Source organism: Lepidochelys kempii, chromosome 1, assembly GCF_965140285.1.
Source record: "Lepidochelys kempii isolate rLepKem1 chromosome 1, rLepKem1.hap1, whole genome shotgun sequence".
NCBI classification, from domain to species: domain Eukaryota; kingdom Metazoa; phylum Chordata; order Testudines; family Cheloniidae; genus Lepidochelys; species Lepidochelys kempii.
The window spans coordinates 309101987-309122860 of record NC_136380.1 but is presented as its reverse complement, the minus strand read 5'-3'; the positions used below and the strand labels follow the sequence as shown (position 1 = coordinate 309122860).

At 44.9% G+C, this 20874-nt stretch overlaps 1 protein-coding gene and 1 long non-coding RNA gene across 4 annotated transcripts in view; one reads left to right on the top strand and one right to left on the bottom strand.

Annotated features, from left to right (window-relative positions):
• Window positions 1-3673: 3673 nt before the first annotated feature.
• LOC144930117 (uncharacterized) lies at window positions 3674-10259 on the bottom strand. The gene is made up of 3 exons (XR_013635209.1): window positions 10082-10259; window positions 7317-7441; window positions 3674-4258 (listed from the first exon to the last, which is right to left on the bottom strand). It is a non-coding gene; the product is annotated as an uncharacterized LOC144930117 (long non-coding RNA).
• The window catches only part of TSPAN12 (tetraspanin 12), a 62545-nt gene continuing 51134 nt past the window's right edge, over window positions 9464-20874 (top strand). The window contains exons 1-2 of one of the 3 annotated variants that reach the window (XM_073328189.2): window positions 9464-9680; window positions 10302-10439. In XM_073328189.2, coding sequence (XP_073184290.1) covers window positions 10374-10439 — 66 coding nt within the window. In that variant the 5' untranslated portion in view covers window positions 9464-9680; window positions 10302-10373. The remainder of the gene's footprint in view (window positions 9681-10301; window positions 10440-20874) is intronic. The other 2 variants (XM_073328187.2, XM_073328188.2) reach the window with 2 other exon arrangements.

Here is a 20874-nt window from a genome sequence, read left to right as displayed (position 1 = left end):
CTTTTCTTTTTACGAATACAGACTAACACGGCTGCTACTCTGAAACCTGTCATAAATTCATCCAGAATATGATAATATTCAGTTATAAACAAACATATAAAAAGAAATTAATAGTTTAATTTTAATCTGCTCTCAAAATTACACAAATATCACAAACTGGTGAAAGCCCATTCTGTTCTATGAGTGTAATTTATAAAGTAGAAAAAAGCCAAAGATGTCTGAGAACTTAAGAATTGGACAGTAACAGACCATGAATCCCAGTGAGGATTAAACCTAGTAATAGTCTAAACAAGAAGAGCTTTCAGCCACGCTTGTAGCTGTTTCCATTGCTTCACACTGACCCAGACATTCTAGGCTTCAAAGTGACAACTCTGGAATCTTATATAGATAAAAGAGACTAGGGAGTTTCCACTCTGCTTGGAACAGTTACAAACCTAGATGTGTGGATGGAGACAGTGTAACATATTACAGTTAACTGTTTAAGAGTTGCCTTGTGAAGGACAGATCCAGCTATCAAAAACATGTCTGTGACAGACTAGAAGTCTGCAAATACATATATACAAGTAACTATTCACCTGAGCAGCCTCAGAGTCCCATGGGACACCTCACATGCTTCAGAATATATATACCGTATGCGGGTATGTGCGTAAGCACAAATACCCATGTGAGTAAGTTTAAGTGCTAAGCATCAAGTAAAATGAAATTTATTGTTTTTGTAAGCACAATAGTGTGTGTCATGCTTGACATTCAAGAGGCAATGTCCCTTTTCTCATAATATTAGGGACTCATTCTACAGAGATTTATACATATAACTTTACACACATGAATAATTTCATTCAACTCAGTGGTGCTACTCATGTAAGGGAAGTTACATACATGTATCTATATTTGTTTTTGTAAATTAAAGGATTGTTACTAGCCAGTGGAAAAGTCTTATTTTAAAAGAATTAAAAAGCAATTAGAGTAAATGGGTACCCCCCCACCACAAATAAATAAATACCCCCGCCCCTCCCAAGCTGGAAGTCAAGAATAGCGAATGAAGTTTGTTACAATTGACCAGAAGCCAAACAGAATTAAAAAATAAAAAACGACATAGCTTTCCTGAGGGGTCTTTTTTGGGGTGGGGGTGGGGGGCAGAGGGGTGCAATGATCAGTTAGATTTATGGTTTAGCTAAACTGCTTTATAAGTGTGGGAACTTCTTGCATATTTCTTGTCCAGTTTTGGTATCATGGAAATTTTGCAAAGGCTGAGGTTCTGGTAGAAAGAAGTGTTCCCAGGAGACCTTTCTTTGGGACTGCAGCGTCTGGCATGCATTCATAAATGAAACCTATTTTCTTTATTTGAAGAGTGCCTTTATGTTTTATAACAAATCTCTTCTAGATAGTTTTGCTATTCAAATTGGAGGGAAATGATGGAAAATATCTTAAAGCAGACTGTTTACCCTCTTTCTTATTATAACATAGAATCTGATCAGAACAGGAAATTGAAGTTATTTGTTCTTTATCAGGCAGAATTAAATGATCAGTTCGTTTAACACTATTTCTAAAAAAAAAAATAATCACAGATTGCCTGAGACATTCTCTCATCACCAAATATATCAAGAAGCAATAACTCAGAAAGAGGAGCATTTCAAAAGTATAATTTTTAGTAAGAAAAAATAAGAAAACTATGAGTCTGATTTTATTCTTCTTTAGTCTGTGGTGAATCAGGAATAACTCCTAAGGGTATGTCTACACTACGAAATTAGGTCAAATTTATAGAAGTCAATTTTTAGGAAGCGATTTTATACAGTCGATTGTGTGTGTCCCCACTTAGCGCATTAAGTCGGCAGAGTGCGTCCACAGTACCGTGGCTAGCGTTGACTTTCAGAGCCTTGCACTGTGGATAGCTATCCCACAGCTCCCACAGTCTCCGCTGCCCATTGGAATTCTGGGTTGAGCTCCCAATGCCTGATGGGGCAAAAACATTGTCGCGGGTGGTTTTGGGTACATGTCATCAGTCGCCCCTTCCTCCGTGAATGCAATGGCAGACAATCATTTCATGCCTTTTTTCCGTGCAGATGCCATACTGCTGTCAGCAGACGGTGCAGTAGGACTGCTAACCGTCGTCATCCACCACTTTCACTGCAACTCTGCTCTCCTGGTGCCATGAATCCACCTTGCAGGTCCTTTCGTCGTTCTGTATAAATACCTATTCTTGTGGCACCTGTCGTTATCCACTGCTTCCGCTGCAACTCTGCTCTCCTGCTGACGCCATACCACAGCAAGCATGGAGCCCACTCAGCTCACCGCTGCTATTGTGAGCATTTGAAACACCTCACACATTATTCTGCAGTACGTGCAGAACCTGCAAAAGCAGGTGAGGAGGTGACGACAGCGTGATCATGATAGCAATGAGAACATGGACACAGACTTCTCTCAAAGCACGGGCCCTGGCAATTTGGACATCATGGTGGTAACGGGGCAGGTTTATGCTGTGGAACACCAATTCTTGGCCTGGGAAACAAGCACAGACTGGTGGGACCGTATAGCGTTGCAAGTCTGGGATGATTCCCAGTGGCTGTGAAACTTTCACATGCATAAGGGCACTTTCATAGAACTTTGTGACTTGCTTTCCCATGCCCTGAAGCACAAGAATACCAAGACAAGAGCAGCCCTCACATTTGAGAAGTGAGTGGTGATAGCCCTCTGGAAGCTTGCAACGCCAGACAGCTACCGGTCAGTCGGGAATCAATTTGGAGTGGGTAAATCTACTGTGGGGGCTGCTTTGATCCAAGTAGCCAATGTAATCACTGAGCTGCTGCTATCAAGGGTAGTGACTCTGGGAAATGTGCAGGTCATAGTTGATGGCTTTGCTGCAATGGGGCTCCCTAACTGTGGTGGGGCAATAGATGGAATGCATATCCCTATCTTGGGACTGGACCACCTTGGCAGCCAGTACGTAAACCGCAAGGGGTACTTTTCAATGGTGCTGCAAGCACTGGTGGATCACAAGGGATGTTTCACCGACATCAACATTGGATGGCCGGGAAAGGTGCATGATGCTCGCATCTTCAGGAACTCTGGTCTGTTTGAACAGCTGCAGGAAGGGACTTACTTACTAGACCAGAAAATTACCGTTGGGGATGATGAAATGCCGATAGTTATCCTTGGGGACCCAGCCTACCCCTTAATGCCATGGCTCATAAAGCCATACACAGGCACCCTGGGCAGTAATCAGAAGCTGTTCAACTATAGGCTGAGCAAGTGCAGAATGGTGGTAGAATGTGCATTTGGACATTTAAAAACTCGCTGGTGCAGTTTACTGACTAGGTTAGACCTCAGCCAAACCAATATTCCCATTGTTATTGTTGCTTGCTGTGTGCTCCACAATATCTGTGAGAGTAAGGGGCAGACGTTTATGGTGGGGTGGGAGCTTGAGGCAAATCACCTCGTGGCCAATTACACGCAGCCAGACACCAGGGCGATTAGAAGAGCACAGCTGGGCACCCTGCGCGTCAGAGAAGCTTTGAAAAACAGTTTCATGACTGGCCAGGCTACGGTGTGACAGTTCTGTTTGTTTCTCCTTGATGAAAACCCGCCCCCTTGGTTGACTCTACTTCCCTGTAAGCCAACTGACCTCCCTCCTTCAATCACTGCTTTCAGAGGCAATAAAGTTATTATTGTTTCAAAATCATGCATTCTTTATTAATTCATCACACAATTAGGTGGAAAACTCACAAGGTAGCCCTGGAGGGGTGGTTGAGGAGGAAAGCACCAGGTGGGGTGGTGGATGAGGGGAGGAGGGAAGGACAAGGCCTCACTACAGTTCAAAACTTATTGAATGCCAGCCTTCTGGTGCTTGGGCAATCCTCTGGGGTGGAATGGCTGGGTGCCTGTAGTTTCCCCGCCCCACCCATTCTTGGGCATCTGGGGGAGGAGCGCGGGCGGTTATACAGGGGCTGCAGTGGTGGTCTGTGCTCCTGCTGCCTTTTCTGCAGCTCCACCAGTCGCCTGAGCATGTCAGCTTGCTCCCCCATTAGCCTCAGCATTGCATCCTGCCTCCTCTCAGTGTGCTCCTCCCTCCTCTCATCATGTTCATTTAACACTTTCCTGGACTCTGCCATTGTTTGCCTCCACGCATTCTGCTGAGCTCTTTCCGTGTGGGAGGACTGCATGAGCTCTGAGAACATGTCATTGCGAGTGCGTTTTTTTTGCCTTTTAATGTGCACTAGCCTCTGGGATGGAGATGATAGGGGGAGCATAGAAACATTTGCAGCTGCGGGAGGAAAAAAAGGGAGAGTAGTATTTAAAAAGATACATTTTAGAGAACAAAGGAAAGACTTTCACACTGAATCAAGTGATTCACATTACATAGCTCATCTGCTTTTGGTACAAGATCGCACTTTGCCTCTTATATTGAGTGCCTGCTGGTTTGGTGTGAGAGATCACACATGCTCGGCTGGGCAACAGAATTCGGCTTGCAGGCAGCCATTGTAAAGCAAAGGATTTTGGCTTCTTCAACCTTTGTAACATGTGGGAACGGTTTCAAACAGCAGCACCCTCCTTTCCCATACCAAGCAAAGCCCATTGGCCATTTAAAAGGAGGGGCTGTGGTTTAAGGGTAAATGTGCAGCACAATCCAAACCCCGCCCCCACAATTCTCTGGGATGATTGCTTCAGCTGCCCTCTCCCGCCACTGCATGGCTAGTATCAGGGAAGATCCCTGTCAGCCATATGCAAACAGCTCAGCATGAACGGGCATTCCCTCTTCCTCCCCCCTCACCCCCGGTGGCTAACAGCGGGGATGATTTCTTTTCAGCCAAAGGCAAACAGCCCAGCAGGAACAGGCACCTCTGAATGTCCCCTTAATAAAATTCCCCTGTTTCAACCAGGTGATCATGAATGATATCACTCTCCTGAGGATAACACAGAGAGATAAAGAACAGATGTTGCTTGAATGCCAGCAAACACCGGGACCATACACTACCATCCTTTGTTATGCAATGATTCCAGACTACGTGCTGCTGGCCTGCTGTGGTATAGTGTCCTACCATGGAGGACGGAATAAGCCTACCCTCCCCAGAAATCTTTTGCAAAGGCTTTTAGAGTACCTCCAGGAGAGCTTCATGGAGATGTCCCTGGAGGATTCCCACTCCATCCCCAGACACGTTAACAGACTTTTCCAGTAGCTATACTGGCCGTGAATGCATCCCAAGTCTTCAGGGCAAATTAATTATTAAACACGCTTGCTTTTAAACACTGTATTATATTTACAAAGGTATTTACACGCACCAGAGGTGCCTTTTCCGGCTTCATGGTCTGGGAGCCTGCCCTGGGAGGGTATTGGCTCCAGGGTGATGAACAGCTCCTGGCTGCCAGGGAGAAGGGATTCTCTGCTTGCCTGCTGTGTGCTATCCTCAACCTCCTCCTCCTCCACAAATCCTCATCCCGGTTGCATGAGACTCCCCCCTTGCAGGTGTCCATGGACAGTGGTGGGGTAGTGGTAGGGCCCCCCCTAGAATTGCATGCAGCTCATCATAGAAGCGGCATGTCTGGGGCTGTGACCCGGAGCGACCATTTGTATCCTGACAGGTTTCAGAGTAACAGCCGTGTTAGTCTGTATTCGCAAAAAGAAAAGGAGTACTTGTGGCACCTTAGAGACAAACCAATTTATTTGACCATAAGCTTTCGTGAGCTACAGCTCACTTCATCGGATGCATACTGTGGAAAGTTACATGTTAACATTCATAAACCAGTCGGAGAACACTTCAATCTCTCTGGTCATGCGATTACAGACATGAAAGTTGTGATATTACAACAAAAAAACTTCAAAATCAGACTCCAGCGAGAGACTGTTGAATTGGAATTCATTTGCAAATTGGATACAATTAACTTAGGCTTGAATAGAGACTGGGAGTGGCTAAGTCATTATGCAAGGTAACCTATTTCCCTTTGTTTTTTCCTACCCCTCCCCCCCCAACGTTCTTGTTAAACCCTGGATTTGTGCTGGAAATGGCCCACCTTGATTATCATACACATTGTAAGGAGAGTGATCACTTTAGATAAGCTATTACCAGCAGGAGAGTGGGGTGGGGGGAGAGAAAACCTTTTGTAGTGGTAAACACCCATTTTTTCATGCTTTGTGTGTATAAAAAGATCTTCTATACTTTCCACAGTACGCATCCGATGAAGTGAGCTGTAGCTCACGAAAGCTTATGCTCAAATAAATTGGTTAGTCTCTAAGGTGCCACAAGTACTCCTTTTCCATTTGTATCCTGTGTTTTTTGGTAGGCTTGCCTCAGCTCCTTAACTTTCACATGGCACTGCTGTGTATCCCTGTTGTAGTCTCTGTCCATCATGCCCTTGGAGATTTTGGGAAATATATTGGCATTTCGTCTTTTGGAACGGAGTTCTGCCTGCACGGATTCTTCTCCCCATACAGCGATCAGATCCAGTACCTCCCATTTGGTCCATGCTGGAGCTCTTTTGCGATTCGGGGACTCCATGGTCACCTGTGCTGATGAGGTCTGCATGGTCACCTGTGCTTTTCAGCTCGCCGTGCTGGCCAAACAGGAAATGAAATTCAAATGTTCCCGGGGCTTTTCCTGTCTACCTGGCCAGTGCATCTGAGTTGAGAGTGCTGTTCAGAGCGGTCACAATGGAGCACTCTGGGATAGCTCCTGGAGGCCAATACCTTCGAATTGCGTCCACACTACCCCAAATTCGACCCAGTGAGGTCAATTTTAGCGCTAAACCCCTTGCCGGGGAGGAGTACAGAAATTTATTTTAAGAGCCCTTTAAGCTGACAAAACAGGCGTGGTCGTGTGGATGGCTGCAGGGTTAAATCGACCTAATGCTGCTAAACTCGTAGTGTATACCAGGGCTTAGTCAATGAATTTAGGCCAATTTAAATCTGGTATATGTGAGAAGAGAAGCAGGCACTTTGTATTTTAAGAAATGTTTAGAGGTTTATCAACAAGTGTAAGACACCTGGAATAATTTTACAATTTGTTTTCTAAAAAAACCTCTGGCGCTAAAGAGGCTTGTCCTCTTTCCATGTATAATCAAAACACATTATTAATTTGTATTACACTAGGGTCTACAGGCCCCAACCAAGATCATTATTTCTTATTTCCTTTGAGATTTCCCATGTGTAACATTTTTTTTGAATGTTCTTGGTTCCCTTTTAACTTTGTTCTACTCTGAGTCACAGCAAGGGTTAAAATATATCAGGAGGCTAGCAGTCAACCAGATATTTTAAGTACTGTATTTGCTTATTTAAATGTGAACATACATCTGAAAGTGTCCAGAGGATTCACTGATACTTTACGTACATAAAGTTTTTCCATCAGCAAGCAGCAAGAATTCCCGTATGCCAACCAGATCATTTCACTTAGTCTACTTTGTGCAGAGTCAGAACCAAAGAAGAAAAAGCAAATAAATCCATTCAAGCTAGTTTCTGTAACAAAGTCAAACAGACATTAAGAACAAAAGTGTGTGCTTTTTTTTTTTTAAGGCTAAAGTAGGCAACCCTTACTCACATAAGTAAGTATCTGTATAGAAGTCCCTTTGGGCCAGATCCTCAGCTAGTGTAAACTGGTATAGCACCATTGAAAACAGTGGGCCTTTGATAATATACACCAACCGAGGATCTAACCCATTGTCTATGATGGGACTACTGGTGTGAGTAAGCACTCACTAACATAAGGGACACACAACCCCACCTTTAAAGAATTACCATTCTTCTTGCAGTTTTCCTTCTCGATATATGGTATAAAGTCAGCAACATCTACTGAGGATGAAAATTAAAAACTTGCAGCACCTTCCTGAAGGCACTCTCCACCTTGAAAGGGGAGGCCCTTGGTTCCCAAAAGGCTGAGACTTGCAGTAAAGTATCCCATCTATTCCTAGACTGCAATGCAGAAAGATAACCTTTAGATAGCAATGGGCTCAATTCACCAATGCCCCGCACTTGCATAACCTTTTATACCTGTACAAAGTGAGCACAGAGCCATTCTGCACTCACTTTGCACAGGCGTAAGTGAGCGTGAAGCATCAGACCCCTGAACCTTTGCTACTGCCTCTCATCAGGTGAAACTGTGGAAGCATCTGAGGATAGCTTAATGCAGGCCCTAACAGCAGCCACAGTAGCTGGCATTTAAACATCTGGGGTTTGAATATTTGTTCAGGCCATGTTTCCAATGTAGCCAGTGGTAGACTTTTCTTTGGCCTTGCCACAGTGTTTACTTATTGTTGGGGCACCTCCTTAGGGACCAACTGGTGAATAGATCTTCACCAGTCTGACACCACTGCCTTTGGTTGCTCATGCTGCGATCTCTTTCTCTGGTGTCACGATACTCTCCTCATGACTCAGGGGTGCTTCGTCTTCATACCCTCCAACCAGCCCACTGTAGTCTTCCCCTTCCAGGGTATCAAAGTCTCTCTGGACAAAATGTCTCAGGCAGTCTTCCATTCTACTGCCCAGACTGTGCCACTTCCCCATGACTGGTAGGGGAACCTAGGCCAGCCCTCTACTCCAGGTTTCAGTCCAAGGACGCTAAGTCTAGCAATCTACACATGGGGATTTCATTTCTGAATCTTGAAGAGCTTCCTTTCTCTTAATTAGAGATGGGTGGAGGAGATGGTGTTAGGCTCTTTGAAAGCCGATCTAGGCTAGTTTTAGACTAGGATTCAAGTTCAGATTCAATAATGAAGAAATCTTGTGACATTTCAGTCAATCTTGCAAGAACATCTATTCTTGTGAGATTTTTGCCACTCTGGGGCACAATGTCACAAAAAACAGCTTTTCACCTAAGATTTCAACTGCATCCAAGGCAGAACCAGTAAAGAAAGAGCACTTCAGGTTTTGGATCTGACTCAGAACCAAAACCAGACAAGCAGATTCATATCTGGGGAGTAGAATCCAAACTCTTACCCACTGAAATTTGAAAAAGTTCAGAATTAGGGTTTCCTTTTTGGCCCATATCTAACTTAAATACATAATGAATATAATAAATAATAATAATTTCAAATATCCTTTACTTCTTCCCTAACCATAGGCACACATAGCCTGCATCCTGCCTAGGGTATCTCAGGGACACACTTAACTTTAAGCAACTTGTTCTCATTTGAACTCCTGGCAGGGCATAAATTAAGCCGGTATCTTTGCAGGATGGAACCCCCTAGTACATACATCGCTTGGCAATGGACCGCATTGTATTTAAATTGTGTTTGCATGGAGTGGTGACAGTGGTTCTGAGTTCCCAACTCTTTAAGAATTGAATTCACCATGAAAATGATCTTTTCTGCACAGCAGCAGAAGCCATGGTGCGCGGTGCCCGCCAGAGGCTAACAAGTTTCCTCACCCCAGCAGGGTCACAGGGACGCCGGGGGTGGAAGAGAGGGAAGCTCAGCTGAGTGGCCTCTAGGACCCAACAAGCGCCCGGAGCAGGCTCTGGAGCATGCGTGGCAGGTTGTGTGCAGCTGGCGGCGGCTGCCTTGTCCTGCAGAGCCGCTGAGGGCTGAGAAAGGGGGAGGGAGTGGAAGAGACTTTCCAGTAAGTGCCCAGCACTTTCCCTGCTCGCAGGCAACGTCTCGCGTTCCCCGGAGATGAAGGTCTTGACTTGGTGCCGCCCCCCCCTGCCCCGCTGAGTGCCAGCCAGCGAGCGGGGGGCACAGGGCTGCCCCTAGCCCACGCGGTAAGTAACTCTCCGCCTCTCCTCCCCACGGCGAGCGCCTCTTTCCCTGGGAGGGGTCTGAGGGCGCTTCCGAGCCGCGCGCTAAACTCCCCGCTGGAGCCAGCCTGTCGTCCCCGCAGCCTGCGCTCCGGAGCCCCTGCCTCTCCGCCCGCCGCCCAGAGCGGGCACCGGGGCAGGGGAGCTGGGGCGGCCGCTCGGGGACCAGGCAAGCGGTGCGCGCTGAGCAGCATCTCCGGAGGGGGCGGGGAGGGTGACTGGCTCCGCGTCCGCGCTCTGCCCTACCCCGGCGGCGCGGCTCCGGCTGCCTGCAGGGCACCGCTCGCTGGGGCTGCCAGCCTCGGCTCCCCGGCAGGGACTGGCCGAGCGGGGCTGGGCGGGGGAGAGACAGCCCGGAGACTTACCTGGAACTTTGGCTGCCTCCCCTCGGGGCCGTCTCCAGCCCTGACAACCGGGAGCGAGGGACCTCCCCCCGGCCAAATCTTCGGAGGCTGGCGGGGTGGGCGCAGCGAGCGCGGCCCGCAGCCCGGCCGCGCACCTGGGCGTGCCCGGTCCGCTGCCTCTCCGGCTGCCTGTGCTCGGCCGCCGACGGACAGCGGTGCTCTTCTCTCCCTTCTCCTGCAGGTGGCTGGCGGCCTCGCCTCGGGTGGGAGGATGTGGTGAGAGGATGGGGCGTTCTGCCGCCGGCGGCTCACCATGGCCAGGGAGGACTCGGTGAAGTGCCTGCGCAGCCTGCTCTACGCCCTCAATCTGCTCTTCTGGGTGAGTCGGGATGAGTTAGCCCCTGCTCAGCCAAGCAGGTGGCAACGTCCCGGCTAGGGTTACAGCCCCAGCCAGCCGCTAGGGCGCACCGCCGAGCATGCATTAAAGGAAGGGCAGCAGGCCTCCATTCAAAGCCGGGAGACGTTGCCCTTCTGGGCTCCTCTGGTCTAGGCCACCAGCCAGTCACATCTGATCTGGGAAGCAGGATGATGAAAGACAAAAAGATCCTGGAAACTAGTTCCAAATAAAATTGGACTTGATTTTAACCTGGGGATATAAATAAGTGCAGCTGTGCGCATATATATCTATAGCTAGAGAGGGAAAATATCCAGTGATGGGCTAATGCTGGATTTCATGGGTTTCATAACATCACATGAATGCGTTGACTCATGGTTGTCCCAAACACACACCCATTATGATTTACTCTGAGGGTTTGATCCAAAGTCCTGGGAGTCTTTCCCTTATCTTCAACAGGCTATGGCTCAGACATTCTGTATTGTATTACCTTGTTATCACACAAGGGATGGGGTGATTTTTTTTGTTTACAGATTTTCAGTCCAAGCTCTATTATAGAGGCATCATGGTTTCTGAAACTAGCCCCAGGAGTGGGTGTGATCAGCTCTGGCTCCAGTAGCTTTTGCTGCCCAAAGTGCATGAAGTAGATTCCTCACGGTCTTCAGTCAATTTTACAGATTGAAATGCACCTCATCCTTATAATTGGGCTTTACACCGATTAAGTATAGAAGGGTTAAAGGCAAAATGCACCCATTGGACCTACATAAATAGTATGATTGTGTTACTGGCTCATCCTAGCCTCATTCATGCCCGCTGTGTTGGCCTATGAGGAGTTAGTGTGGAGACTCACCAGGCATGCAGGAAGTATGTACAAGCTAAATGACATAATTTAGAGCCTTCCTGAGATGGCTGACAGTTAGGCTGGGAGCCATACTGCGTTTGGAGTGGGATAGGAAATTGTTAGGTAGTATTTGATGTAAAGTGGTACATTCTTTGACACTGTGGAGTGCTCCCAGGGTGCCGGAGCATGATGCTAGCCAAACTTTATCAGTTGGTATCTGTTTTGATTGTTCTGCACCATTTTCCTAAGTGTGCATTCCCACTTTATTTTATGGGCTGTTTGTTAAAAAATAAACCCATGTAACTTGATGAGGAAACTTTTTTATAAAGTACATGTAATTAGTTCTGGCACCCTGCTCTTCTCCTCTCAGATCATGAACACATTGCACAGAATAATCTATGAGAGGTAATTTATAACCAATAAAAATCCTCATGGTCAAGAGGCAGGATGGTCTTGCGGTTAAGGACTTGGGAGAGCTGGATTCAATCCCAGCTCCGGCATAGACTTCCCATGTGACACTTCATTTCTGCTCCCTCACAACAGTGTTGTGAGAATAAGTTTGTTAATGTCTGAGAGGTGCTCAGATACTGTGGTGTTGAGGGCCATGTACCATAGACACCTAAATAGGTGCTTGTGGACATGTCTCTCACTAACTAATAGAAGTTAGTAAGAAATTTCCTGAATGGAGAGGTTATTCCATTACTGGATTTCTTTCACTTCTTTGATACTGGGCACTATAGTGGACTGGTTGAACCATTGGGCTAATTCCTATGTTACATTGTTTGCATTTTTTGGGTGTGCATACTGTTTTAAACGCATTTGAGAGATTCGGGTTTCGCAGAGCTTTATTGTTATTTTTTTAAATAGAGAGATTTCTGGAGCACTGTGCTGTTGAGCTTGCTGCAATACTATGTATTATTTCCTTTAAGGTCCTAGAAAGTAGTCGTTTGAAAGTGAAATATAAGAAATCCCCCTTCTGCATTCAGAATCACACTTGAGTGGATGGACAGATCTTACACACATGTACTTGGATGTGGCCTCATTCTGCCATTCACTCACTGCTCATACACCTCACTCTGCAGCTACTGGTTCATCCCCTAACCTATCAGTCCCCCCACTCACTGAGTCCCCATTCACACCTCAACTCATCACTTCACTTCTCTCTTCCCACCAACTTAATCCACTCTCGTCTCTTCTTCCCTCCCCAAATGCATCCATTCTCTTCCCAGTCCCACCAAATCTATTACCTCAGCAACAGTTTTTGAAAGCTGCAGCAGCCAGCTAGGTACCTCCCATACTTCACGTTTGGCTGCAGATCTTTTCCTGATGGTGGATGTTTTGCCTCTCATGCTGATTGCTGCATTCATAATGCCTCTGCCTCAGTCTTGGGCTTTTTCACTTGCTTATGAAATCTTGCTGGTATCCATGGAGGCGGCTAACAAGCTGGGTGTCATTTGTTCCGGTCCATGTACCTGGAGAGCTGACAAGGGACATTAAGTGGAGGCTGGGGCTGTTCAAAGGAGAAGGCCATAGGGTGGCTGAGCCTGAGTGTTCTGAGGAGTAGAGAGGAAGCAGGCCTGGCCCAGGAGTGGGGGATTGGCTGTCACAGTGTTGCTGCTGACCCAACTGCTGAAGTCATGTTATCACCTCAGAATTTCTGCTTTCACTTTTACAAAAAGGAAAAAAAAAAAGCTAAATTTCTAGCTCCTATATCTGCAGCTTGAAAATGTCAACTGTCAAGTCTCCAACACTGGAAGACAAAAAGAACAATGAAAAGAAAGCAGTATTCTTCTTAAATGTTGTGATTGGAAAGTCAATTTCATGAATTTTGGGGGCCTGACTCCTGATTTTTTGAATGCTTGGGGTTGGTCATGCTGGAAGCTAGAAGATTCATCGGGAGCTATTGCAGCTCTTTTTACTGCAGGTTTTTTACTGGGTCTACTGCTGAACTGAGGCAGTACACTACAGGCCTGGCAGTGTGACAGCAGCTCTATTTTATACTCCATTCGTATGTTAAGATTTTCTTTACAACTTTAAGGGCTAGATCCTTTTTTTTTAAACCAAGGCTAGCTTATTTGGGAATTGATGGTGTAGACTTGACTGGGAAATCTTTCTGCTCACCCTAGGGATGTGAGATTTTCCAAGACAGTTTCTAAAGCTCATTGTTATACCATAACAAACTGCCCAGCTTCATCCTCAGAACAAGAATCTTTCCCACTGTTAACAATAATGTGTGTTACCAAAGCTTGCTGAATGAGGCCTGGGCACTGCACTCAAGCAGTCACATGATAAAATAATAGCATGTGAATGTGTAATCAAATAATAGACGTTGCCAGCGTCCGCAGATGAGTTGCAGGAGTGTACCACAGATGTTTCAGAGACTGAAGCAGTTTTCTACAACAAATCATGTGTTCCATATATAAAATTAAAATAGTTAGAACTAAAATAAAAAATTGTCCAGCCCATTTGGTGGTGGTGATTCTTCACATATAAAGAAGCAGATGAGTACAACTGCTCAGCAAATCAAAGCAAAAAGAAGATGAGAGTCAGAGTTGTATGGCTGGAGGAAGGGTAGATGGTAAATAGGCTCTTAGGTGTGCATTAAAATTATACTCACACTTTCTTTTTTTGTGGACAGCCATGCTCTGCTCCCCTCTCTGCCCTGACCACATGTACATTTGTTAACTAAAGTTAATTTTAACAAATGTCTTTTGAAAGCGAGTTGCTTGCTGATGTTTGGTACAGTGCACATAGTGGATATTATTAAGTTACTGTTCTATGAGTCTCCCCAAGCACTTATCTCTACGGGCTTGAACCCATACACATTGAAGTAAATGTTCACTTGAATAAAGATGGAGTGGGGGATCTCTATGGAGGGTTCTTTTTTGCTGGTTGGTCACAGTTATAATAAACACCACCTCAGAGTAAGCATGGGATGGCAGGAAGCTTAGACAAGAATAGCTTATTGTAAATGTGCAGGGCACACATTACTTTGGAGCTGTTAATACAGTAGCAGATCTGTGTTAGCAGACACAATAGAGGTGTCTCAAAGATAATTTTTCTGCTATCTGTATATCTCTAGTCTTCTGCAGCAACCTGAAGCTCTGGGATATACAGGTCTCAATGCCTCCAAGCAACCCTAAAGGGGCTTTTCACTCTGGCTGCTGTGGGACAGGTGTCCCTTACGAATGCTGATGCTGCCACCAAACAGCTTCATGACTAGTGGTCTAGACAGCGGTTCTCAACCAGGGGCCCGGGGCCTGCTGCGGGGCTGCGAGCAGTTTTCAGGGAGTCCTCCAAAATAAACCAGAGAGCTGGGCTGGCGTTAGACTTGCTGAGGCCCAGGGCAGAAAGCTGAAGCCTGAGCCCCCCACCTGGGGCTGAAGCTGAAGCCCAAGTAACTTAGCTTTGTGGGGCCCCCGGTGGTGTAGGGCCCTGTGGAGTTGCTCTGCTTTCTACCTCCTATTGCTGGCTCTGGCTTTTAATCTACTGGATATGCAGAAAACCAGTTGTTGTGGCATAGGTGGGCCCTGGAGTTTTTATAGCATGTTTGTGTGGAGGCTCTGAAGGAAAAAGGTTGAGAACCCCTGGACTAGGAGAAGCCTGTCCTTAATGTGCCCAGCTAAAAGGCCGGTCAAGGTTTGCTTGCAATAACTAAGAAATACAGCAATTATATTTTTTTAATCATGGTTTGAGGGACCTAGCCAGGATTCAGTGATATTCTCTCTCTAGCTCACTGAGTTGCTGTTTGGCTGCAGGCTGGTGGTGGGATTACCTTGTGTCTATTTGAGCAGGCAGATTACGCTATGGAGATAGGTATTTTTTTCTCCTGTAGGAAGATGATAGCATGGTCATTCCTGAACTCTACTTTTGAGACATCATCAAATGAACATGAGATTGCCTACATCCTCTCGGCTAGGTGCAGGCGGATGGCCTGGGTCTGGAAGGAGCAAACACAAAAATGTTATGATGCTGTGTGCCATCCATTGCGGTACCCTAAGCCATACCCGCATGTGTAGCATGGAATTCTACCACATTGCCATCAGCAGCTATATCTTTTCAAAGAGAATAATACCATTTTGCATGTGAAGCTCTTTAAGAAGATGTCATGCCTAGTAGTACTGGCTAAAGTAACCACTGGTCTTACTGGGAAACTGCAAATGTGGAAAGTTGCCTTTAGACATGGTCATTTTCACATTTTGGCTGCTGTCAGGGACTCCAAATGCGGGGGGAGAGAAAGGAGCTTGTCAGCTACTTTGCTATGATCGCTTGTAGCTTCTCCATAGTGTACAGTTTAATGCTTTGTGCTTGAAAAAGCCCTTTTATTGGCTTTAGTTCATGAATTGTGTTGAGAAATGCTGATAGAGGCAGCTGTTTCTGCCACTGCTGACCTACTGGCCACCAACACCTATGCAATCTGTAAATGGCCTATTGCTCCACAAGTCCGTAGTGAGGTATACCATCCAGCTCTCACAGCTGGCCAAAAGAATGATATTTTTTTGTCTTTACTGCTTCAGAAAGTTCTGAGGCAGTCTTAGTAAGAGAGGAGGATGGGAATGATGTTGCACTTACTAACATGTAGCTGCAGCTGTCCTCAGATTCTGAAAGTTCTTTCCTTTTATATGGGAGATGGGAGTAAATCTACTGCCAGTACCTTAGTTACTGTAGCACTAAACAGTAATGTGATGGTAGGCCTGATGATACTTGCTATCCCATTTAATAACTTTCAGTCAGGGTCAGCTGGGTCATAACTTAGTAGTCTGGTTGTAGGAGCTTAGTAAAAGCAATTGGAGTGCTGTTACAGCTGCTGGTCTGCCTGCTCAATAACTGAGAGTCTTCAGGCAGGTCTATACTTAAAACACTGCAGCGGTGCAGCTGCACCAATGTAGTGTTTCAGTGAAGACCTCCATGAGAGGGGATAGCTATGTTGACAGGAGAAGCCCTCCCATTGACATAGTGCTGTCTACATTGTGTATTAGGTCGGTATAACTGTGTTGCTCAGGGGTCAGTGCTATGAAGTCAACATTGTCTGTGAATCTATGGTTATTCACTGCTCTCCCACGTAACATGACTCTTCCCATTTCATCTTTCAGTGCTACAGCCATAACTGCTTCCAGTACCAAGGTGAACAAATCTGGTGACAATGTGCATCCTTGTCTGACTCCTACAGTTGTCCTGAACCATTCCATCAGCTTCTTGTCTACTCTCTCTGTCCTCATTGATTTGCCATAGGTGTGTTCTATCAGATTGATCAGTTTCTTGAGAATCCCATACATTCTCAAAACTTACCATAACCCTTCCCACCAACTGCTATCACAAGCCCGTTTGAAGTCTGTAAAGTTGTGGTAGCAGATTCAGTTGTGTTCTGTGCACTTCTCCAATATCTGTCTCATCACACGTAGGTGATCTGTTGTACTTCATCCTGGTCTAAATTTGGCTAGTTCCTCTGCAAGTGCCACTTCCATGTACGTCTTCATTTCTCCTCTGCAACGTCTTGCTGAATGCTTTTCCGAGCACGCTCAATAAGCTGATTCCTCTGTAGTTCTTGCATTCACTCTGATCTCCTTTTCAATACTGTACTATTATTGCTTTCCTTCATTCTTTTGGCACTTGTTTTTGTTTGTAAATCTAGTTGAATAGCCTGTGCATTGTCTGTACCATGTACTCCTTGCTTGCCTGCAGCAGTGTTATAGTTATGTTGTCCCTGCCCAGCACCTTTTTCAAATGTTCTATCAAGGTCTTTACTACTTGTAAGAATTCCAATATTTGCTCTCCCTTGTTTGTACTGGGAAGCTTCTCCAAGACTGTTTCATCTATTGTGTTCTGCCCATTGTACAGCTCTTCAAAATATTCTTTGCTTCTTTGTCCACAGTTATTTGCCTATGATTTTCTTTTACTGCTGACATCTTCAACTTGTATGTCCCACACAGTTCCTTTATCTTGCAATATAATCCCTGTGTCATTTCTCTTTGCGTATTCTTCTGTTTCTTTACATTTTTCTCTTATCCAGACATTTGGCTCTCTTCACATCCTGTTTTATCTCTCTGGTCAACCTAGGCTATCTACCCTGGTTTCTTTGTTGTGGCCTTGTAGCCCAACACTTGTTCAGTTGCTTTTGTAATCCTATCTTTTACACTATTCCATGTCTCTTCAGTGTTCATTTTTTCTTTCACCAGAGACATGATATTTTTTCCTCACAACTTCATTGTATTTCTTCCTGCTATCTGGCTCATTCAGTTTCTCCACATCATGGTGTCAGTTTCAGTATTAACTGCACCTTTGACCCTCCCCCTACCCCAGTCTTCCTTGAGGTCACCCTCTTAAGGTTTCTGGCTCCCATCAGTCACCTCTTTTGGGCGGAGACCCACATCTTTCTCCTTCCAGACTGGAAGTTTAGTCTTACAGTCCCTCTGCATCTCACTGTGGTTTCCCCAGCAGGTCTGACTGGGGTCCAGCACCTCTGGTTGAAATCTCCACAGGGGCTATAACAATGTACACCACTCACCAACCAACCTTCACAAAGTAAGGTACCCTGAAACTGTGACATGCAAATCTTTGTTCCTAGCACTCAGCTGCAACCTTATTGATGCCTGCATTAATCCAATATCAGCTGCAAGTAACCTGCATGATAACACACATGATTTTCATCTGCGATTCACAAATACAGAGTCCATCATGTTCTTCATTTGCCCATCTGGTGATATCCAAGTCCATTTCTTCTATGACTTTCTTTGGTGATAATAAACATGTTATTTCACCAAGTTGTTGCTTAGGCAGAAATTTATTAACCTTTCTCTTCTTCTGTTTTCTTCACTGAGTCTGAATCTGCCATCGAATCGGAATTCCAGTCCGATACTACTTTTGCATTAAAATTTCCCATCACCAATAACATGTGAAATTTCTTGTATTGTTTTCTGTAGATTATTATAAAATCAGTCAATTTCTTCCTTGAGTGCCTCTGAGGTTGGTGCACATACTTGTACTATTGTGATTGCAGATTGGTGCTAAAGCTGAAGACAAGCCAGACTCTCATGGCATTTAACCTGATATCTCCTTTCATATTTTAAGGTGAGATTCAGAATAAAATCCAGTGCAGTTACCATAATAAATACACATGTAGTATCTTGTAACTTCAGTTTCTGTCTTTTATACTTAAACTGGATTGTTATGACAGCAAAATCAATGTATCCTCATTTCATTAAAGTCAAATCCTGAGAGAAGCTGTTTCCACCGTTCTCCAGCATCAAATGACTTCATTGGGTGTTGCAAGGAGTTGGAGCACCTATGGATTCAGTCCTTTGGCTTTAGATAAGGACTGTTCTCTTGAAGAGACTTTTCTCAGCTCCCATATATGAAGAGAATATTCCAGCAGTGCTGTAGGAAGGGAACTTCTTTCTACAGAACTCAGGGTTATTCAGTGGACTTTATCCTGCAGAGCAGGAAATCACAGCAAGACTGGATTTTAAAGGGACAGGAGTGTATTATTTAATAGCTATACTTGTGCTAATGTTTTCCCAATTAAGAAGGAATCCTTAGGTTATATTAGTTATCTAATATTTTTAGATTGTTGTAGTGCATAAAGGCCTCCGTCAGGGCTCTGGTTAGGGGATGTACAAAGATATACTATAGAAAGATAGTCCTGGGTCTCTTTTTTGTGGGGAATGTGAAGGGGCATTTGGATTTATATGTGGGAGAGGCAGGGCTGTCAGAGTAAGAGGTGAATGGGTAAAGGGAGGAGGGAGGGAAAACTATTGAGCTTCATGCTCCGGGTTGGTGTCTCTGCCCCCCATTTTGGAAATGGGAGGGGACGGGAATTCCCTGACAGAGTGATCCTAGTATACTGTGTCTCACTGAAGGTAGAATAGATGGCACTCATAATGTAAATGTGTGTATTGACTCATCCCAAATCTCTTTATGCATTAGATATGTCTAGCCCCATGGAATTACAGCGACTGACTGATATCTCAGCCTCTGCAAAATGGTGTTGGTGGGGAGAGGGAATTTTGACAGTGACACTGGGGAGAAGTTCCTGTTAGCAAAGGCACTAGACTCCTTACTGGCCATGGACAGCCAAGGGAAATATAGCCTTTAAGGCCTGATTTAGAAAATCCACACAGTTAACTGCATGAAATTCAGTGCATCCACCTTGAGGATGAAGGTGTGAGCCAGCTCTGTCTATATTTGGACTGATGGCTCCAGGGAAAGTAAATATTTCAGAACCGATGTTTAGAACACTAAGCCATGGCGTCCAACAGCATGAATGGTCCATTGCTCTTGTGGGTACTTTCTCTCATTTTCTCTTTAAATTGACCTCTCTCTTTACAGAAAATGTTTTTGCCAATGCTCCCCAATCCCTTCTCTGTTGCTATAGCCTGAGAATTTCCCATTGACTCAACGCTCTGTGGAAGGCAGCAGACATAGGCTATAAAGAAGAATACTTGTATTTCTCCTATGTAGCTTTCTACTCCTCCAAGCTCCAATAATATATCTGTGTAAATATTTATTATTACTTAAAAGAATTGCATAGCATTTCTTATTAACCTTCACAAGTGGTATATGCAACTATTGATAACCCCATTTGACAGGCGAGAAACAAGGAGGTTAATGTTATGAAGGTCACAACAAATTGTCATGTCTAAGTCTGTTGGCTCATAGGTAAGGCCTAACCCACACTGGTGTCCAGAAAGTAATTCACTATTTCCTTTTTATCTATAAAATGGGCCTAATAATATTTTGTCCTTTATCTGTAGATCTAACGGCACTAGACAAAGGTCTGTGGGCACACATCAGTAGTTTAGACAGCATAACAAAATACATTGTCATTTGGAAGCAATTTTTCTGATAAGTGAGGTTGTCTAGGGCATGAGACATGAGTCTTTCACATCAGAGATCTGTGCTTTGCTACGAAGTTCCTATGTGACCTCGAGCAAGTCACTTAACCTCTCTGGATCTCAGTTACGCCTGTTGTATAAGGGAAATAATATTTGCTTGCTTCCTGGAGGAGCAGTATGAGGCTTTATTTAATAAGAGGTGCAGGTGTTGAGAGTAGTCATGGAGGAGATGGGTACAAAACTGAGGACTCAGTCCTCTCTCTACATTCTCTTATGCCAAGGGACAATAGTGTTGGAATGTGAGGGGGAAATTGGTCCCTGAGTATTTCAGGAAAAAAAGAAACAGTAAATAGCTAAGTTAGCTACAGTTATGCTGTGCTGAGCTGTGAGTTTAATGATGAAAGCCCATGCCAGAATGTTCTGTGTATGCACTAAGTGATTTTTTTACCAGGTTGCACCTTAGTCAAACCCAAGCCAGTTTTCACTGGACCACTCAATGACCCCTTAGTGAGGGTTATTTTTATACTAAAATTAAAGCCCGGATTCTGAAACCTTTACTCAGGGTGAATGGTATCTTACTGTCCAAGTAAACCCATTCAAATTACAGTAATTTTTTGTGTGTGGAGTAAAATGCTACTCAGCATGAGTAAGGGAATCAGAATCTGACACTAAGATTTTTACCCCATCCATTTGTTTTGATGCAAGAGGTGTTTTGTTTTTTTAAAACATATTTTTTAATAACGTAGAA